General features: G+C 42.0%; 1 protein-coding gene across 1 annotated transcript in view; it reads left to right on the plus strand.

Annotated features, from left to right (window-relative positions):
* LOC140163182 (cytidine monophosphate-N-acetylneuraminic acid hydroxylase-like) overlaps positions 1-20,407 on the plus strand; it is a 51,873-nt gene that overhangs the window by 12,185 nt on the left and 19,281 nt on the right. Inside the window, exons 2-4 of the mRNA XM_072186567.1 lie at positions 14,696-14,945; positions 17,756-17,847; positions 19,035-19,144. Of these exons, the coding sequence (XP_072042668.1) occupies positions 14,734-14,945; positions 17,756-17,847; positions 19,035-19,144 (414 nt within the window). The 5' untranslated portion in view covers positions 14,696-14,733. The remainder of the gene's footprint in view (positions 1-14,695; positions 14,946-17,755; positions 17,848-19,034; positions 19,145-20,407) is intronic.

Raw genomic sequence — 20,407 nt, forward strand, 5'->3', positions numbered from 1 at the left:
CACGGATGGCCGCGAATTTTGGGCGACGTCTACGCTGCAAAAAGATCTTAAAAAAGGAAGGGGAAAATTTCGGCACTCGCGTTGCTATATGGTGTCAAACGGCCTCGTTGAGTCAAAAAAAAATGCGGGGCAAACGTATTACTCGGTCGACACCCGAGGAAGAATCCGAAAAAAAATCTAGAGCTTACTTCGGGTCCGATGAAGAAGAAGACTGGGATGCCTGAGAAACCAAGTTTTTGCGGGTGCGCTTGCGAAATTTGCGAGAAGAGAAAAACCAGAGCCAAAAAACAGAGCTGGCACCTCTTTAAGAGTCCAACCTGGAATGGAATTCGACGTTTGTTTGAAGAACTGTAAACAAAAAGCCCCTCGAGTGTCGAGGGAATTTTTTTGGACGTAAAAAATACTATCATGTGCAAGGGCTGCGTTTGCGGGAGTCGAAATGATTGCTCGCTTTGCCACAAATTGCAAATTGCGACCCTTCGTTTTGCGATGTTGAAGATAGAGGGGGCGCCTTTGGAAAAATTTTACAAACTCGCGTACGATATTTTAAGCGCAGAAACATTTTACAGGATCGCTTACAGGTTCACGAGCGACTACGAGATTCTAGAACGCTACTACAAACTTGAGTACGACACTGCGATTGCACAAAAATACCACCGGCTTCTGTACGCTCCTCCGAGCCCATCAAAAGTAAAGACTGCGGTAGCTCGAGCATTGTTGATGACAAAAATACATGCTTGGACTGTGGTGTTATTAAATCGGAATTATATTTTGTGAGTGAGTCAAATGTTGGAGCGAGGTCATGTCCACGACCACGGCAAAAAAAAAATTAGTGGGGGTACCCACAAGCGCAAAAAAAAATTCTGGTGATTCGGAAAAAAGAATCGCCAGAATTTTGCACCAGTTGTGGGTTGCTGGACTTCACACAAAGTTATAAACGAGAACTCCAGTCGCGACCATACCCACTCCGATCAAGGCCAGTTCTCCATTTTTGATAGACTCAGTCTGCTCCTCATCGAGATAATCGTATAAATGCGGCTCGGGTGGTAGGGGATCCAAGAGTGTCCCAGTGAGATTGTAATATTGATGCATCGCATCCTCGACGTCCCTAAAAGTTTTTTCCGCGTGGCCCTGCAGTTTTAGCTGCTGGTTGATATAGTCGATCCTCTGAGAACGAGAGCGATCACTTTCGAGCTTCTCAGAGGCGAGATCATGCCTTTTTTTTCCCTTAGAGTCTGAGAGCTTGCTGAAAAAATAGTTCGATCCACTGAAGGCGAGGGCATTTACGGCTGCCCCGCCAACAAGAGAAAATAGAGCTGCCATTTCTTTATTTAACTCCCGATGATATTTTCTGGTAATATTCCTTTACTGACTAAAAAGTCTCTTGAGTAGGTCGCCAACCCGACTGAGAGGGTGAGCTTTCCAATATCCTCCGCGTCGAGCTGCCCAAGATTCGCGGGTTTGAATTTGAAGAATTTCTTCGCGGCATAGCAGTTTACTGCCATGAGTGCGCTTATCGTCAGCGCGTGATAGGCGCTGTTGACGAGCATGTTAACGTTTGGATTTTCGCTTGCCATTTTATTACTATGCAAATTCATCGAAATATTTTTCTTTTTTTGAAGCGGGTGGCGCTGGTGCTTGGGGGTGGAGACCACTGCCGTTGATACTTGGGGGGTGGACCCCCATGACAAATTTTTCGTGCTTGCCCAGTACGCTACGACCCCCAAAAGAATAGCCCCTCCTCCGACAACGATAATTGGCCAGCTAGATTGTGATTGCTGCGCTTGTGGAGCTGCCTGCGCTGCCTCCTTGAGTTGTGAGAGGGACGCTTGTTGTTCTTCAAAGGCTTTCAATTTTGCCCTTTTTTCTTTGTTTATCTTCGCCAGTTTTTTTCCGGCGGCAACCTTTTTTGGGTCTTTAACCCGCGCGCTAGGAGCCGTAACGATTTTTGGCTCTTTAGGCTGCGCGTGAGTAGCCGTAACGATTTTTGACTCTTCGGTGGGCCCTGCGCCAGCAACGATTTTTGACTCTTCGAGTTTTTTTTCTTCCATTTATATATAGCATTAAATTGTTCAGCACGTCTTCAGCACGTCTTCAGCACGTCTTCAGCACGTCTTCCAGCACTTGCTTAACAACTTTGCTTTAATCGATCTCATCTACTCCGACTTCAGTATTAGCTCCAGCAGCTGAAGGTTCTTCAGGTACGACCGGGTTTTTCTGGATGTGGTTGCCCGTCAGCAACATAGCCTCGAGCGGGCCTAGCATGTGTCCAAAACGGTGGTACATTCCGCACGTCCACTTTGACAGAGCTATGTATATGAACGGTCCTTCATTCAACGAGACTTCCAGGGCATCGGGGTCGGTAATTACCAAGCTTTTTGGAAGCAGCAATCCTACAAGTTTTGTGTACGCCACAACGACGTGCCTTTTCATCGACTTTGTGACCAGCCCTCCCATGCGGGTCTCGTACCTCGCGTAAAGTTTCCGAAGCTCATTTTGATCAAGACGCTCGATTTCATCGGACGTTATATTTTTTCCGAGGAATTCTTGGCTTTTTCCCGCTACAGCTATTCCAACCAAGCGCTCTCGCAAATCTTCACCCCCTTCTTCCGGTTTGGTATCGCTGACTGCGATCGCGTCAGCAACAATTTTATCGATATCCGTCATACTTTTTATTTATACTATTTATTCTAGCCACCGGTAGCTAGTCGGCTGTTCCGTTACGAGAATCAGTTTGGAATGCTTGTGCTCGGCTAATTTTTTTTTCATCTGTTTTTTTTCTCCCGCGGTTGTTATGACGTCATTTTCACGTAGGGCGTCCTCAAAACTGTCTCGATCTTTGCAGAAAAAAAGAGCGGTCTATTTTGTCTGCTCGCGAAGGTCGGTCAAAATCGAATTGTACTTTTGGGTTAGCACCCAGACCGATCAGTTGAAGTGTCTTCCGGAAAAAGCCAACTCCGAGAGCATCTGCCTTTTTTTCGTCATGGATTTGTTGGCGCTGCAATCGTCGACCAAAAAAAGAACCTGTCCCTCTTGGGACATTTTTCCAAAAACTTCGAAAAACGTTTTTAACGCGTCGTTCATTGGATCGTCCGAGTTAGGAAACCAGTCAAGAGGATCGATGAGAAAAATTTGCTCGTTTTGAATCCACTTCCGGGATAGGTACGCTTTGTTATTCTTCCAGGTTGGACAGACTATGACGATGTACTCGAAGAACCCTAGGTAGGCTGTGTCGAGGAGATCGAGAACGAACTCCGACTTTCCGCATCCAGTTGCTCCGCACACGATTGCGGAATGTGCGTGCTTTGGGTAGCTCATTCGGCATCCCTCTCCATCTCGATTTGGATGCTTTGGCTGACTCACTCGACCTTTCTACCGGACCCATGCAGGGAATCATCATCGCTCGAGCGCATGTCGATCCAGAGCCCGTATTTTGTGGTGAGGTACTCGGAAAGGGTCACGTCCGACAGCTCGGCTTCCTTGATGAAGTGCGGGGTCGTGCGATGCTTCCCGTCGGCAAAATGCTTTTGAATTTCTTCGAAGTGTTGATGAGGAAGCATCCCACTAGCGAAGATTTGATTCGGGACTCCGTCAATCATCGCGGAAACTTTTTGCTCTTCGGATTGTAAAATTTCTCCGAGCCCCGAGCGTAACTCGCTCCACCGTCGCCAGGATCCTCGAAAAGAATGAGTATGCCCTTCATGGATAGGGCACGCGGGGCCATGTTGATATTCCAAATGGTGTCCGATTTGTTCAGGCTTTCCTTGCTGTGTCTAACGACTCTGTCGTACACGATGTTGCTTTTTCCGTTGTACCGGTTTCTTATCACCGTGGTCAGCTCGGAAGAGCTCACTACCTCGAACTCCAGATGGAGTTGCTCACCGAATACGAAGCATCCGTGTCGGTGCTCGCGACAACCCGTCCGTAGCGATTGAATGTGAGCTCGTAGGAGAGTCGGTCTTTCAATTCATACTGGAAAAAGGGGTTGGGCGAGGAGAGCATTTCGAAGTCAAGAGGGATGAAGAACATATTGCCCAGAGCGGTTCCGATCGCGACGTCGGGGGCGTTTGCCCCCTTGTCCCCCGCGTTGATTCTGATTTTTCGCACGGCCTCCGATTGGATGCCTTGGTAAGCCGCATTCTCCCGCTCCTTGGAAGTTTTCCAGAGGTCCTGGTAGCACAGGAAGATATCCGCGTCGTTCAGACTGAAGACGCTTTGTCCCTCGAGCTTCACTTCTATCTTGCTCACGATCGCTCTTCCGAGGTTATTTACGATCTTCCTGTTCTCGTCCGCGTTTCCACCGGTCGAAGACAGGTCCACCTTGAAAGAGAGCTTGCTGGTCCCGGGCACGATAACATCGTTGCTTCCGAGATTAGGGAATCGCACGGTGAGAAGTTCGTTCTCGTCGATCTCGCTGGGAACGTGCGTTGTTCGAATCGTTCTCCGATTTCCTTTGGCGCCTCGCGTTTCGCGAAGCTGGCGATGCGGGTCGAGTTTATATCCGAAGTTTGTAGCCATCTTTATTTTTATAACGCTCTTTCAATAAAAAAAATAAAGCAAAGATCATGGAATTTGGTAATGAAGCGTTCGACGACTATGCTGATGATGATGAAGAAGCCCCATTACTCCCAGATAAACAAGAAGCCAGTTTTGCTGGCAGTTCGCTAGATCAAAGCAATATCCAAGTGCCTGATTCTTCAACTCCAGGATCATCAACCGACCTTGAAGCACGATTGAGAGCACTAAGAGACGAGGGACGTATCGATTACATACCAGAACCTCCCACTTTAAATTTGCTGGTTGATCCTCACGAAAGTAAGCTCCTAAAAAATCGCTTTTTGGAATACTTGCAAAATGAGGGCGCAACACTTTCCAACCCGTCGAATCTATTTCAAAATGTTGAAACAAAGCTTCGCGCAGCTGTTGAACAAAGCGTTACTACAGGAGGTAGAACCAAACGACGGTATGTAATATATTTGGTCTACGAAGGTAAAGATATCAGATTAACAGCAGAGGTAGGACAAAACAGATTTTTAGCTCTCAGTGGAATAGAAAAACAAATTAGAGATGCCGGTATCGACGATGCGCCTCAGGTTATAAGAGATGTGTTCAATATTACTAATTACAGGGGAAATGGAAAGTTTAGGTCAATATCACCTGAGACCGAAGCTGCTGCTTTAAACGTCTCTCGTGGAGCGCAGGCTGAGATTAGTAATATGGACAATGGAGAACGGATAGAATTACAAAAGGTGTCTGAAAGCATCGATCAATTGTTATTAACAATTGCACACCCAGATCCAGAGTATTTACGCCAAGAGCAGGAGCTTTTTGACTTGGATCAGGAGCCTATCGAGTACGCGATAAATCGGAGTCTTGTTCACCCAGCGCCGGAGCTCTTACACCCAGAGCATGAGTTTGAAGCAGAAGCTGAGACTTCATTTACTGAACCGCAACCTATCGAACATGACTTCACTCCGAGAACAGTGCGAAACCTTCAAAGAGCGCATAAATCCATTAACACGATTGAACGACAAATTAACATAGCAACGGCAAAAATTACAACCAACAACGAGTTAATAGAAGAGAGAAAACGAGAGAGAGATAACCCAGAAACTGATCAAGAAACAATAGAACGATTAAACGAAGAAATCGGGAATTTTGAAGAGGAAAACAAAGCTCAGCAAGAACTTTTGAACGATCTGAAACCGGCGCTTAGAAATCAACTCGTGGCGATTCGAGAAACAATTCACAAAGTACTGTATGAAAACAAAACGGTCGGTGAAAAACTCAGAATTTTATTCACGGAGCAAGGTGTCACCATTGCATCTTTGCTTACAGCCATTGGCATGACAATTGCAGCTGTTGTTGAAGGAATACTTTTAGCAACAAGATCAGCCGTCACTCCAGCGCCAAAACCAGACCCCGGTCCAAGGCCAAAACCAGACCCCGGTCCAAAACCCAAGCCTGACCCAGGTCCACCTCCAAAGCCAAAAACTTTGACGGATTGGTTGAAGGCTCAGCTGCAAAAAATCGCGAATCTTCTCGCAAAACTCGGAGACAAAGCTTTGGCCGCGCTTCCGGCAATTATTGGAGCTGTGGTCAATTTTGTGCTCAAATCTGTTTCATCCGTGGCTGGATTTCTTGCCGAGCATCTTTGGGTATTCGCCCTTGCCGTTAGTGGAATTTTGTACACTTCTGCGAAGGAAATTTACGACAAAAAAAAATAAACCCGCAGCAATCTGCCGCGGGTTTTATTTTTAAAGAGACTCAAAAAATTGCTCCTACTTTAACCACCAAAATTTTGCCGCGATAAAAGCCATCCACACAAAAGTGAACACGAGCTCGACTCCCGCATTGTGCGCGGCTTTTTCTCTCTCTTTTTCGAGCCTCTCCCTTTCACTCGCAGCTATTTCAGCATTGTACGCGGCTTTTTCTCTCTCTTTTGTGAGCTCTTCTTTGAGTTTTTTTTCGCTCACATATAGTTCATCACTGCATTTGAAGGGTTTCCCCTTGATTGTTTTTTCAACAGCCATTTATATTAACGAAAATATGCGATGGCTGTTATAATTAACGTCGCTACCAAAGTCAATGAAAGTTTTTTCTCGTCGTGCGTTAGTGCCGGGTCTGCACCCCCATACCCCAGGGCTATGTCCTCAACATGCGGCTCTGTATTATCTGGTGGTTCTTCTTCCTGTAGCGGGTCGGGTTGAAAGTCGTCCGGCTCGGATTGCAGGCTTTTAGTCACACTTTGTTGGTCATTTACTTCCGAGTTATATCCAAGGGACATATCGTCCGACGCGATCTGAATAAAATTGTTGTAGCCGTTCAACGTTCCAATTTCGAGCTCCATGTTGCTCGGAAGCATGTACAATCCATGTCCAATGACGAAGTCGAGCTTGCTCCTAGCGTACAGGAGATTTTCTTGATACCGCTCGATCGAATCGGGAAGGTCTACCACCGAATTGATAGCGTCTTCGACGTTCGCCAAAAATTGCTTTTGAGCGTCAAATGCACTCCCATACCCAAGAATGCTCGTTTTTGTTTGGGATTGAGCTCCGAGGATAGCCCAAACCAATGTTCGAACGCTGTCGTTAATTCTTATAACACCAGCCCTGGTGAATCCACTCGATCGATCCAGAACGAAAGATCCTATCGCGGCCATGGCATCACCCTTTCGAATAGACACGTCGGTTATGTCAGGATCGTGATCGAACATTTGGTCCATCCAGATCGGGTAAGTAGCGTCCCTGCTGTTGCCTAAAAAGTTGATGTGCCCGGGGACGGAGATCTCAAACTTTTCTGTATCGGGGTTTTCGGCAATTTCGACCTTGTCGGTGGTTTTCAAACTAAAATCTTTGTGGTACGTCCGGGTGAATTTTGCCGTGCCCATTCCGTTCCAACGGTCAAACTTTTGCCTCCAGTTGGCTCTAGTGGATATCCCGAATTCGGCGCAGATTCTTTCGTAGGCATTTTTGTCTATGCCGTTCTGAAGAGGATTCCACGAATCTTTAGTGGGCAAGGGGCAGCTCATTTCGGACAAAATTCGCCTAATCTGGTAGTACGCGTGAAAACGCCATACGGATCTGACAAAAGGATCCCGGTGGGTAAGATGCTCCTTTGATACTCCGCATCCGCTTGTGGCCGCCCAAACGGCGAAGTTTAACTGCATTTGCCAGAAAACCATCTGATCCGCGAGCCAATTTTCATAGTGCTCTGGGTCCTCGATTCTCGGAAGTTTGTAGTCGCTCCAGACGTTCGGAAATCTCGCGACGAAGCTCGATTTTTTATTGACCCTGATTTTTTGGTTTACTAGACTCCATCCATGGGTAGGCTCGAATACTCCTCCGGTTCGCGGTTGAAAATCTGGATTGTAATCCATTTATTGTAAAATAAAGAGTTTTGTGACAATTACCGGCACCGGCAAAGGAAAACCTCTCCGCCTGTCGCAAAGCATAGGCAACAACGGCGAGAACTTGAAAATTGGAATCAAAAGGATCTCGGGTCGAGTAGGGTGGTTCAACGTCGAAGAGGAACTAGAGTGGAGGTACGCTCAAGAAGGGCAGGGGCCTTCGGGGGCGTTAAAAATAAGCCCGGGGCTGTATAATTTTGACCTGCTCGCGAAAGAATTCACGAGCCAGATCGACGGTTTCGAATTCGAAGTCGACAAACGCGATGGGAAACTCAACATGACAATCCCCGAGCAGTATCAGATTTGGTTTCCAGGCCGCGTTCGAGAAATGTTCGGATTGGACGACGAAGGGTGGCTAGCGGCTGGTGAATACACGGGAGATCGAGCGATCGAATTTTTACCTCGAAGAATTCTCGTGTACCTGAATCAGCTGTCAACCACGGGCAATCTCGTAAACAACGACGACGTTCTGCAGGAGGCCAGGTTCTTGGGTCCATAGATCTCTCAAACGCCGCGTTCGGAGAATACTTCGTTTCGACCTACGAGAAGCCGAGTTTCAAAAACTGCAAAACGGAACCATCCACGAGCTAGACTTCGACTTCAAAGTAGAATGGAAAAATTCTTCGAGAAAGCTCGATAATCACGATCAACCGCTGGATTTGGAATTTGAAATCCGATAAAATAAAAGAAAAAATGTCTATCTGGGGACCAATAATCGAAACAAAATCGACGTCAATAGCTGGCGAAGATGTGGATCTTTCCGCGTACGTCAAAAAAACTGGAGCGCGAATGACCGGAAGGATTAACATGGGAGGAAAAAAAATAACGGGCCTAATGAATCCAACCGAGCCGCAAGATGCAGCTACTATGGGGTCCGTAACCAGCCTAACCTCATGGTTAAACGACAGAAAAGTTTCGAAGGATGGCGACTCGATGACCGGCGAACTCGCTATGAGCGGCAATAGAGTCACGGGTCTCGAACTCCCACGGACAACGAGGACGCTGTGACGAAAGAGTACGTAGACCAGCAAATTGGACACGAGCACGATACCAGCTTGCATGTTTTGGGGAGATTCATGGTATGGATGAACGAAGACGGAACGCACTATGTTTCCATCCGAGCCAAGAAAAACATCGACTTGGAGAGAGACAAGTTGATCGAAATTAAAAACGGAATGAACAACACTTTCAACGCCAAACCTAATCAAGTCGGCATCACTGCCGGGTTTACGAATTTGCCGAATCCCGGAAAAGATTTGGCTCCCATGCGACTCACTAAACCTTTAGAAATTAACCTCCACAACGGTCCTATCACCCAACCTTGGAACCTTTCTTTTTCAGTAAAACCAGAAGTCGCTCCAACTAGCAGTTGTTCTTTGCTGCTTCAGGATCTTACTGATGCAGTGAATGTCGGAGCTATAGTATTTTTTCTGACGATTACCTGGACCAATAACTCAGTATCGTTTGTCGTGTCAAAACCAGGGAACCAAGTCGTATTTTCTACATCCGCTCAAACAGACACAACGATCATGCATCATATCTCGATCGAGTACGTTGAAAATAAGCTTTGTTTTTGGATCAACGGGGTATCAAAAGACGTCTACAGAACTGACGCTTTGGGAAGTCTCTATTACATCAGTATAAATTTTGAGCAACTGGGAATATTGAGCTTCTACGAAAAAAATTTAACCAAGCAAGAAATCATACAGCATTTCGTTGAACACCACGTGTCAAATTTTACGGAGCACGAAGTTTTGCTGGACTGAGAATTTTATTAACGTGATATAAATAAAATAAGCATGAAGAAACCTAGCGCGCCGCAACTTTATCCCGATCTTCCTCAGGGAAGCGAAGACTCAGGAGTCGAATTCCGACTGAAAAATATCGAAGAGATTCGAAAATTCTTGGACAACGAGGTCAGCGAGAGGGAAAAGCTGCGAAGAAAATACAAGGCAGCGTTGAACGTGCTCTATGGCGCGGCTCAAGTTTCGGGGCTCATCGCGGTCGGATCTGGAACGGGGGCAGTCGGGACGCTGGCTACCGGGGTCGGCGCGATCGTAAGCATTCCCCTCGGTGGAATCGCCATCGCCGGGGGCCTAGTCAGCGCGGCAGGCGTAGCTCTTGGAAAGGCTACCATGAACAAATTGGAGAAACACGAAAGTATAAAACGAACGGGAGAATCCAGTTTGAACACGGTGAATGATCTGGTGTCCAAAGCCCTCGAAGACGGACGGGTCAGCAACGAAGACTTCCACCACATTCGGCGGGAGTTGGAAAACTACAGAGGTCATAAGGCCGGGATCAAACACCGAGCTCGCGCCGATCTGATCGAGATGACGTCCGACAGAGAAAGAGAAATTCGCGCGGAAGCCGAAAAGATCGGCATGGAGCGCGGAAAAAAAGAAATGCTGACGTCCTTGAGCAACAACATGGGGTCGTGGGCTTCGGAGGCGGCCACCAGGGGGTAAAAAAATTGGAATTTAATTTTACCGTGTGGAAATAAAAGGTATGGCGAATAAAAATCAAAACCCCGACGAAGAGCCAAAAATGCAAAACCTAGACGAAGATCTGGCCACGCTGGAAGTCAGAATGGAATTAAATGAGGAAGAAATTAGAAGGAATGAGCGAAAAATTGATAATCTTACTTGGTACTTTGGAATGGTCATTGGCGCAGTGTGTACCACAGTGGCTAGCTGCGAGTACCAAAAACGATTTTAACCTTTGAATACTAACGGCGACTCGAGTCGCAGTTAGTTAAAAGTTTGCAAAACAGTTTTTAAGATATAAATTTTTCTATATTCTAAAAATGCCATTTATTTCTTCAGTTAGCGATTTGATCAATTTTTCTCCAGAAGAAAACCCTAGTTGGAGAAAGAGTGAATTTCCAAGTATCAAAGATGCCATTCGAGAGATTCTTAAGTGCAAAAAGATGAGTAATTGCGAGGTTCCGAAAGACTTTCTCTTGACAGTATTTGTTTATCATTGTCTAGACGAAGAATATCATGGATTTCAAAACCTATCGCAAACGCGAGAGTTTCTATCGAACCCTGACCCCGATGACACCTCCTTACAAGAAAAAGAAACGCTCAACCTACACGAAGCCTGCCAAAATTTAAAAAGTTTGAAAAATGATAGCAATTTTGGGTTTCTAGAAGAAAACTTGATTAGACAGACCAACAAAATTGTGAGAAAAAATCTTCCGTTAGAATTTGGCGAAACAAAGCCCGGAGAGTATAGTCAAGCTCGGAGGTTTACAACGTTTATGGGTCAGAGATACGAGTATCGCATGCCTGAAGATATGGAAATGGCGGCAATCAACATTGTTGATAGATTCAATAGTTTGTTTATTCAAAGCAGGGAAGATCCTGACGAGGAAAAAAGATTGTTGAATACCTTCAAAGCTTGTGCATATTTCGTAGCCGAAATGCTCGAACTACATCCTTTTTCGGATGGAAATGGAAGAACCGTAAGGCTGATGGCAAGCTACATACTTTCTTCATTTTCACCATTTCTGACTCCGCTTTACAACATTTTTAGCGAATCCAGCAAGGATGATTTTACAAGGGCCGTGATTTTAGGAAGAAGTGAATCACCAGCTCTATTGACTACCATGATGATTGAATGCAATCTTTTCTTCTGGAGACAACTCGTAAAGCAACAAAACCCGCCTAGTATGGAAAGGGTTAAAGTGTATTTTGCAAGCCCGTGAGTAATAAAAAAATCCTATGAATCGCCATAGGATTTTTTTATGTTCAAAATTTGTTGGAAATTAACCAACTTGAGAAATGAGTCAGAACCCCTTTTCCTAACTACTACTCAAGAACAAAGAAACAGGAAGTGCCTTATTTCCCGCCACACAAACCCACGCTATGATGTGAAGCTTTGTTTGATTTCATTCATGAATACACCAGCGAGTAAAGCGCAACTGACAGAGAACCGGGACTTGACAAAATACTTGGAAATATATTTCACATATAATGGATCAAGCAGAATTTAATATGGAGGTAGATCCCGAAGCATGGGATATTGATACACCAGAAGTAAGTGAATATGAAAATGAAAATTCTTTTCAATGGGATCAGAAAAGGCTGAACATTTTAGTTGATCACAATATTTATGCAGCTGAATTACAACTCTATACTGGTAGGCTTTTAACGGATGGTCCGTTCGTGGACATGCCAATTCCTAAAAAGCCCAAAGGAAATCTAAAAAATCTGTTTGGAGCAAAACCAATCAAAAAGATTTCTCTGAATGGTAAAGAGCTCCATGATTACATGAAAAGTCGGTTAGTCGATTTCAACTATCCAGCGGTGACATGGGATTTTACTAGTTTAGACAAAACAAAGGATAGTTTGGTACGGGGCTATACCGCGCTTCAAAATCATGAAGCAAAATTGTTTGGTGCTAGATTAGAATATGGCAAATTCTTACAACGGGCATTTGATCTTGTGAGCATTGCCAAAAATAAACAGCAGCTTCCTGCTGATATGACGTGGAATTCATGGCTTTCTGACAATGTTGGTATATCCACATCATACGACAAAGAGCTTCGCAGTCTTGCTAGAGATTTTGCGAAGTATCATCGTCTCAAATATTTGGGTGTGAGCCTATCGTGGTTCAAACAAAATCGTAAAAACATCGGGCTACTTTTTGTCGAGTTGCCTGATATAGCAGCGTTCTGGAGTGTAGATTCTATTGATCATAGCATTTCAGAATAAGAGAATCTATCGTGATTCAACTTTTTGCCGAAGTCTCTAATATGTGAATTTTTTTCTTGTGTTAGTTAAGACCCGACTAACTCTACCATAGCTGGTCTCAAGTCCAGTTGAAAAAAATGTGGAGAGGTCGTGTCTTAAATACATATATTACTACATGCAAGCACTGCGGGAACAAAGCACAATTCACAGCCACAGTAGTAGCTACCAAAAGGTCAGCAGCAGTACACAACAAACAAAGCAGCTAGCAGTAGACTATCAAAAACAACTCTAAGCTAACGGAGCGGATATATTTCGAAATTTTGCAGCCAGTACAAGTACGTTGTTTATAATTTAAACACAGTTCTATTGATCTTCCATTTGTGTTTCATTAGCACTGCTTTTATCTTTTAGACACGTATATTTATCTACAAGATTCTCAACCGACTGTTGTAAAGGTAAGATATTAATTACAAAAAAATTTAATTTTTGAGTCTCATAACCATTGCATCGGCTACAACTAGAATTAGCTAGCAGCCGATGCAGTGGCTGTCAAAGGTTACATGTCTGCACCGGAAGTAGCAGCCAATGCATTGGCTATCAAAATCTACTTGTGTGTATTGGAAGTAGCAGCCGATGCAGTGGCTGTCAAAGGTTACATGTCTGCACCGGAAGTAGCAGCCAATGCATTGGCTATCAAAAATCTACTTGTGTGTATTGGAAGTAGCAGCCGATGCAGTGGCTGTCAAAGGTTACATGTCTACACCGGAAGTAGCAGCCAATGCATTGGCTATCAAAAATCTACTTGTGTGTATTGGAAGTAGCAATCGATGCAGTGGCTGTCAAAGGTTACATGTCTGCAACGGAAGTAGCAGCCAATGCATTGGCTATCAAAAATCTACTTGTGTGTATTGGAAGTAGCAGCCGATGCAGTGGCTGTCAAAGGTTACATGTCTGCACTGGAAGTAGCAGCCAATGCATTGGCTATCAAAAATCTACTTGTGTGTATTGGAAGTAGCAGCCGATGCAGTGGCTGTCAAAGGTTACATGTCTACACCGGAAGTGGCAGCCACTACATTGGTTGTGAACACGATTCTGTTGCAAGGGTCTATGGAAACGATATCACCATTTTTTTCGTGTATTTTTCTTTTGATTGACACAAAAAAATTTTTGTTCTCCTGGTAATATTTGCGGAAATATTCCTTCGAACAGTGCTGTTTCGTAGCCAGACCCAACTCGTGACAAAACTTAAATCCGTGCTTGGATTGTAAAGACGAAGCGGCGTAAAATTTCTCTCTCTTCTTTTGGGTCAATGGAATCCATGTTTCGTCAAAGTACACGAACAATCGGTGGCCTTCGGTTTTTGACTCGAGAAAAATTTCTTTCGTGATCTCGTGAAATTTTTTGAATTCCTCGATTCTTTCCTGGAGCGCTTTTTCTTCCCGCGTCACTTTTTTAAGACTATGTCCTTGATCCATTTTTTATTTTTTATAATTTAAAAAAATCCTAAGTCAATTTTTTTTTCGCGGGCTGCCGCAAGGGCTTCCGACGGAAACTGCTGGGGCTTCTGACGAAATTTTCCGTTTGATCGGGGAAAAGTGTCGAGCACGTTTTTCGCAAATGATGTGTTAAGCGGGGCTCCTGAGTAAAGGTGCTTCTGACAGGGATTTCCCGTTAGTCGAGGTAAATGAGCTGGGTGCTTCTGACAGGGATTTCCCGTTAGTCGAGGTAAAATGAGCTAGGTGCTTCTGACAGGGATTTCCCGTTAGTCAAGGGCACTTGTCCTGGAACTCTCCTTTTATAACTACTGAAGTGAATACCATGCTTTCTAAAGCGGGCACACGAGAGGTGTGCAAACATGGCAAACGGTACGCCGTTAATTGCCTTTAAGAACTCCAAAGTTAATTTGAAAAATGAAACATAAACATGAAAAGTAATCTTTAGCGCGATTCTATTGAATTTTATATAGATGCGTAAAAATGCGTATATAAAATAAATAAAATGCGCTGCTTTCATAACTAAAACAATTGTTTCGCGATAATAATGCACAGTTAATATTCATATACCTATATTGTATTTCTTTTAAACTTAGAATGAAGTCAGTTGCACCAAGGTACTTCGTATATCATCATGGTAGAACAAGAGCATGTGGTATTACTCACCCTCTCTCGCGAAGAGACCACCAATCTTAAAGATGGCGTGAACTTCATCACAAAATCAGATAACGAGAAGTATGTGGTATTCAAGAACCCAGACGATGGGGAAGTCAAGGCAAGTCGGAACAAGTGTAAACATCAAGGAGGCACATTTATTAAAGATATCGAAGAAGAGCCAGAAAGCTGGTGAGTTGAAAGCTTTTAGTTGCATGGTCGAATATTTTGTAGTACTAATACTAATAATAGTAATAAATCTAATGTGTGACAAGATACATACAGGCTGTTTCTAAAAGAAGTAAACTAATGTCCAAATGAATCGTTACTCGTTGTATAAAATCGGGTAAGAGATATGTTGGGCGCGATTACAACAATTTCGAACATATTGGTCTCTTTTGTCAGTTTTTCGCAATTTCTCAAACTTTTTTTCCTGCAATTTGGCAGGCACAAAGTTAGATACACTTTAAAATTATGATGGCAAATCTTTTTGATTTCAATCAGGATCTGGGGTCAATTACCTCCTTTTTTTGCAAAATCATGGGGTTTTTTTTCGTTTAAATTTAGAACAAAAAATAACCACATTCAATTTCCAAAAAATGAAACTGAAAATATTTCTTTTTGGGTGGGTGCGGCGTGCCGCACCCACCCTGTATTCTCTGACTATTGAACTACTTTTTCACATGCCGCAGTGTTGAGAAAATATTCGTGCCGGTTATATCCCAAACACCCACAGAGGTGATAGTTTACGGCGAGTTTTGTAATTATTACTTGATTTTGATATGTAAGTAATACGATAAAGTCGTCATAGGCAGTAATGTGTTTGTATTAAAAGAAATAACAAAAATAATTATTTAAGTAATAGAAATACTATTTGGAAATTGCAGCAAGATTTGCAGATGTTTTTATTTGAACAGTACCAGTTCACCAGTTTTGCTAGTTTTCCTAATCTTTGGGCTAAATTAATAGCATCGTGAAGGTCATATATATCATTTTATACTGACAGCTTCAGCATGTAGGCCTATACTCTGGTTGCTCTACCAAAAAGGAATTACTATCAAACCCACAGTAATTTATCCAATACCCCTGCTGATGCCCAATTATAGAGCTATCAAAATGGTGTAAAAATATCCCATAATACCATTATTACATAACAATTTTCTATCTTTTGGCTTGTCTACTGTGGTTTATCATTGGGGTGCCCTAGTCTAGCCTGGAGTGAATTTGGCTGAAGGGGATAATTACATTTGTACTAGTAATTGATCCTGGATAAACATCCCTTTTTCATAGAGCAAGAGGACTATACTTAAATACAGCTTGTATGTGCATTGTGTTCAGTGTGTACATAGGCTATTTACTTTTCAAATCTTGTGACAAATAGTGCTTGTATAAGGTATTATAGACAAATTATTGCATGTGCACCAGTAGAAATATGAATGAATATTTTATTCCCTGCATTATTTTTGTTGGGACAAAATAATGATATAGTTTGACGCTTTGAAATACAGTTATGTTAATCATAATAAAGTTACAAAGTTAAAAAATAATATCGAAATATTGTAAAATCAAACATTTCCTCTCATAAGTTGCAATACAACATATTGAGGAAATTGATATGACAGATTTTTAAACTTTGATATGGAAAGATACCCCAGCCCTGTTGTCTCACCAGAGAAGATGAGCAGAAGTCTTTCTATCTGATGATAAAAAAAAAACTCTAGGTATGATTACGAAAATGTTTTAAATAACTATTATCTACAAAAGTTTTATAACCATGTTTTATATAAAATGTTAACATAAAACGTCTTGTGTTATGATGTGAAGGGTTAATATAAAAACAGGGAAAATCTGTTCCAACTGACCAGCAGAGAACAAAGGATAAGCAATAGATCAAATTAAAATCAGGGAAAATATGGCACAACCTCCAATGGGGGAATAATAAACGTATAAAGTTAAAAACTCTTTTAACTTTGTTTTATACGTTTTGTGTTATTCCCCTATTGGAAATCGATGTTGTGTCATATTTCCCTGTTTTTAATTGTGAACTTGACTTACTCATTCTTTCATTTCTCTTGACAATTTTTCATTTGCCCACCCTATTCCTTTTAAAGGAATTTTTATTAATATAACTTTTTAGATATGTGTCCCAACAACATACATTCATAATTGGGTAGCAATCACATGTATGGTTGCTGAGTAAAGTTGCGTGCAAGGTCAACAATGACGCGAAACGAATCATCTGGCAGAAAAAGGCATTTTAAGTTTAGAAACACTGAATATGTTAATTAGGTAGCCATTTTGTATTTTGAATTTTAAAAATATGTTTCTTTGACATATAACATTTATACTGGTACATGCATATGCAACACCAATATAATAATATATAAGGTGTCAAAATGTGCAGAAATAAATTCCTCGTCCAACACATTTTACAGATTTGTACAATCGGCCGTTTTTTAATAATGGCCATTATTTAAGGGGGGTTGAGATGTTTAAATGATATAGGGATGGTTATTCTGTAAGGGTAATAAATGATATATAAAGCCAGAAGAAAGCTTCTATTTTTTCATTACCCCTGTATGGGGGTGAGTTGGCGTAGCGTTTCTAATATCTTCAGACAATGAGACAACTTTACGTGCATTTAGTTTCCTATCCATATACGCTCTCGCGTGTTTTCTCCAGTCCGGTTTCCTCCTGTATCTAAAACGGGACTTTGTTACCTTGACAGCTTGTCTCCATAAAAAAACAATATATTGGGAAAATGACACAAATGGTTCGAGTAACTGATAAGTACCCAACCCAATTGCCTCCGTAAGAAGACGTGGAAAAAGTGATAGCCACCATATCCTGTGGTATTACTATTCAACCTAGAATTTAGAGACGGGCTGCTTTTATGGTACATTTGTTAGGTCTCAATGTAAGACATAATGTGAAACAAACCCGACCAACCACCGTTAATTAATGCTCTTTTCCACAATCATTTTACCTGTTGCATGCACTAGCGTTATGAAATGTACTAAACATGGATGGAAACTAGATGCCAAAACCATGAGATATGTTAACCCACCTGACAGTTTTATCCAAGAACAGCTAGGTAAGTAAAACAGAGAAATTTGATTTAAAGATTAACCTTAACCATAGTAAATTTAACAGAATCTTACATGACAAAACCACTGCGTATACATGCATCCCACGTGATGGAAAGAGGATAATGCCCTAAGTCATTATATACGCACTGCTTCGTTGTCCGTACCAGCGAAACACCCGTGGTTACTGATCGACGATGTACTGCTTGAAACACGAGGGCCCCGAGGGGTCGAAGTCAGGGGTACTGAGCAACTCCTTTTTTCATCGAAACAAAATATGCTCGCACACACCCTAAGTTAAGTACCTTTTGCCGCCACACCTTCATCGTTGTGCACTTGCTCATTATATACACCAGGCACAAAAAGAAACTCGTCAGTTATAGTTATCCTTGCTGTTCAACAACCTGATAATTTTGGATTATTCTGAAATATACATTTTATTATTTGGATTTGCTTTCTCATTTGACACCATGTTCGTGCATATCGAACAAGAATTGACCAATATACGCGCCTCCAAGCCCTCAAACCCCAAAATCAAAAGTTGCAATTTTAACGATTCAATTGTGCTTGTTACTGTATGTGCTTTATTGATTGGCCCGTGGTGCTTGTGTGCAATACAACGACGTGTTCCCAATCGTTGAAATTGCAACTTTTGATTTTGGGGTTTGACGGTTTAGAGGCGCATATCTTGGTCAATTCGTGCTCGATATGCACGAACAGGGTGTCAAATGAGAAAGCAAAGCCCAATTAACAAAATGTATATTTCAGATTAATCCAAAATGATCAGGTTGTTGAACAGCAAGGATGACTATAACTGGCAGGTTTCTTTTTGTGCCTGGTGTATATCGCCTAGTAGTTTTTGGTCAGCAAAATGAACATTAATCTCAGATTATTTGCCGTAAAGTTCGACAAAAAAACATGCCATCAGAACACTTCACTTTAGATTCCAGACCTACACTCCATGGGGCATCGAATACATGTGCAATTTATATTGGTGTCCATTATCTGCAATTCTTTCCTCTTTGACCTGCTCCTGTACCTACAATTTGTATTCATTGTTCACATAAACAAAAATAAACCCCTTTTAAGAATCAAACACTGAATTGCTGTATATAAGTGGTCTTTTCTGATATTTTTTTTTCTTTTTGCACGTTTTTTACTTTGCAATATTTTGCTTTTTTTTCTCATCATATAGTGGCGGAGATAGACGATCAGGAACGGCTAAGTCTAGTTGAATTGCGTCCACCTCAACCCTGGCAATACAATTCACGCGTACCTCAACCTCTTGAAGAAGGTGAAGTTAAGGTGCGTGCTTTATATATAATATACAGTAAGCCAAAAAATTAAGGTACCAGTTGTGTTCACCTCCTGTATATCCTAAACAAAGACAGATATGTCATATTGGATCCTGCAGCCAATAGCTGCATCTTTTAGCTCGAATTTAAGACCTCATTCGTTGAAATTGTTCAAGAAACAAAACCCAAGGAAGATACCAATGTAAAAGTTGCAGTTTGCTGCATTAAATGCCCTATTGATTTGTACACAAAGCGTTCGTGAACAAGAGAACTAGCGCCGCGTTTTCATTGATTAACACGTTTAAACTAGCGTCGTGGTTTCAACGATTAGAACACAAAAGTGCAGCTTTTGATTTCGTTTCTTCATTAGGTTTTAGATCACCGTTTCTTTAATTATCAACCAATTGCAACAAATAAGGTCTTAAATCCGAGCTAAAGAGTACAGGTATTGGCTGCTCAATTATTCTGCCATACTGTGCATGCAAGCATAACGGTAATGAAAAGCGCGCGCATCAAAGTTGTTCAATTTTGGCACACATCCATGTCGAAAATTAATTTCCTCATATGTGCTCCCAGTTGTTTGAATTTTTAATATATGGTGTGTGAAACCTTTCTTTGACTACCATCGGGTTTTCAAAAAATATATGTTGCTTCGTTTAAGAGCTACTACCTGTTTTTATGGATTGTTGAAGATCCCTCATAAATCAATAAATATAGACTTTTTTAAATAAAAAAAACCTACCACCATTTAGCTGAAATAATAATCTTTCTTAGCATGTAAATTATTTCCGTCGACAACGAATGGCACACTTGAGGAAAACGAGTTGAAATATAATATTATCAAAGTGAATTTAGGGAGTAATATTACAAACCACAATAGCTCTAGGCCATTGTGCGTGTCCAAGGCCACGCCATTTTTGTATACACTGTAGAGTGGAATGGCGGTTCCTTTTACCGTTTGCCCTCCCATGTTAATCCAGATAACAAAATGTTAATTTAAAGTCTCATTGCAAATGAATTTTTTTATTTACTTTCCGCATTTGGCTTTGAGCAATGGTGACACATACCATGTTTACAGAAAAATTAAAATTCTATTCCAAAATGTCAAACTTTGCATTTTTTGTATTATATTAAAGTAAACAACTGCAGTTTCTTTATTCAACATCATAAAAGGTTCATACTTGACAAATCTATGATGAATGAAAAGACTTTCATTAAATATTGAAAAAACCCAAAATTACTCATGCCTAATTTACATAATAATATCATGAAT

Source organism: Amphiura filiformis, chromosome 10 (assembly GCF_039555335.1).
Source record: "Amphiura filiformis chromosome 10, Afil_fr2py, whole genome shotgun sequence".
In the NCBI taxonomy this organism is placed as follows: Eukaryota; Metazoa; Echinodermata; class Ophiuroidea; order Amphilepidida; family Amphiuridae; genus Amphiura; species Amphiura filiformis.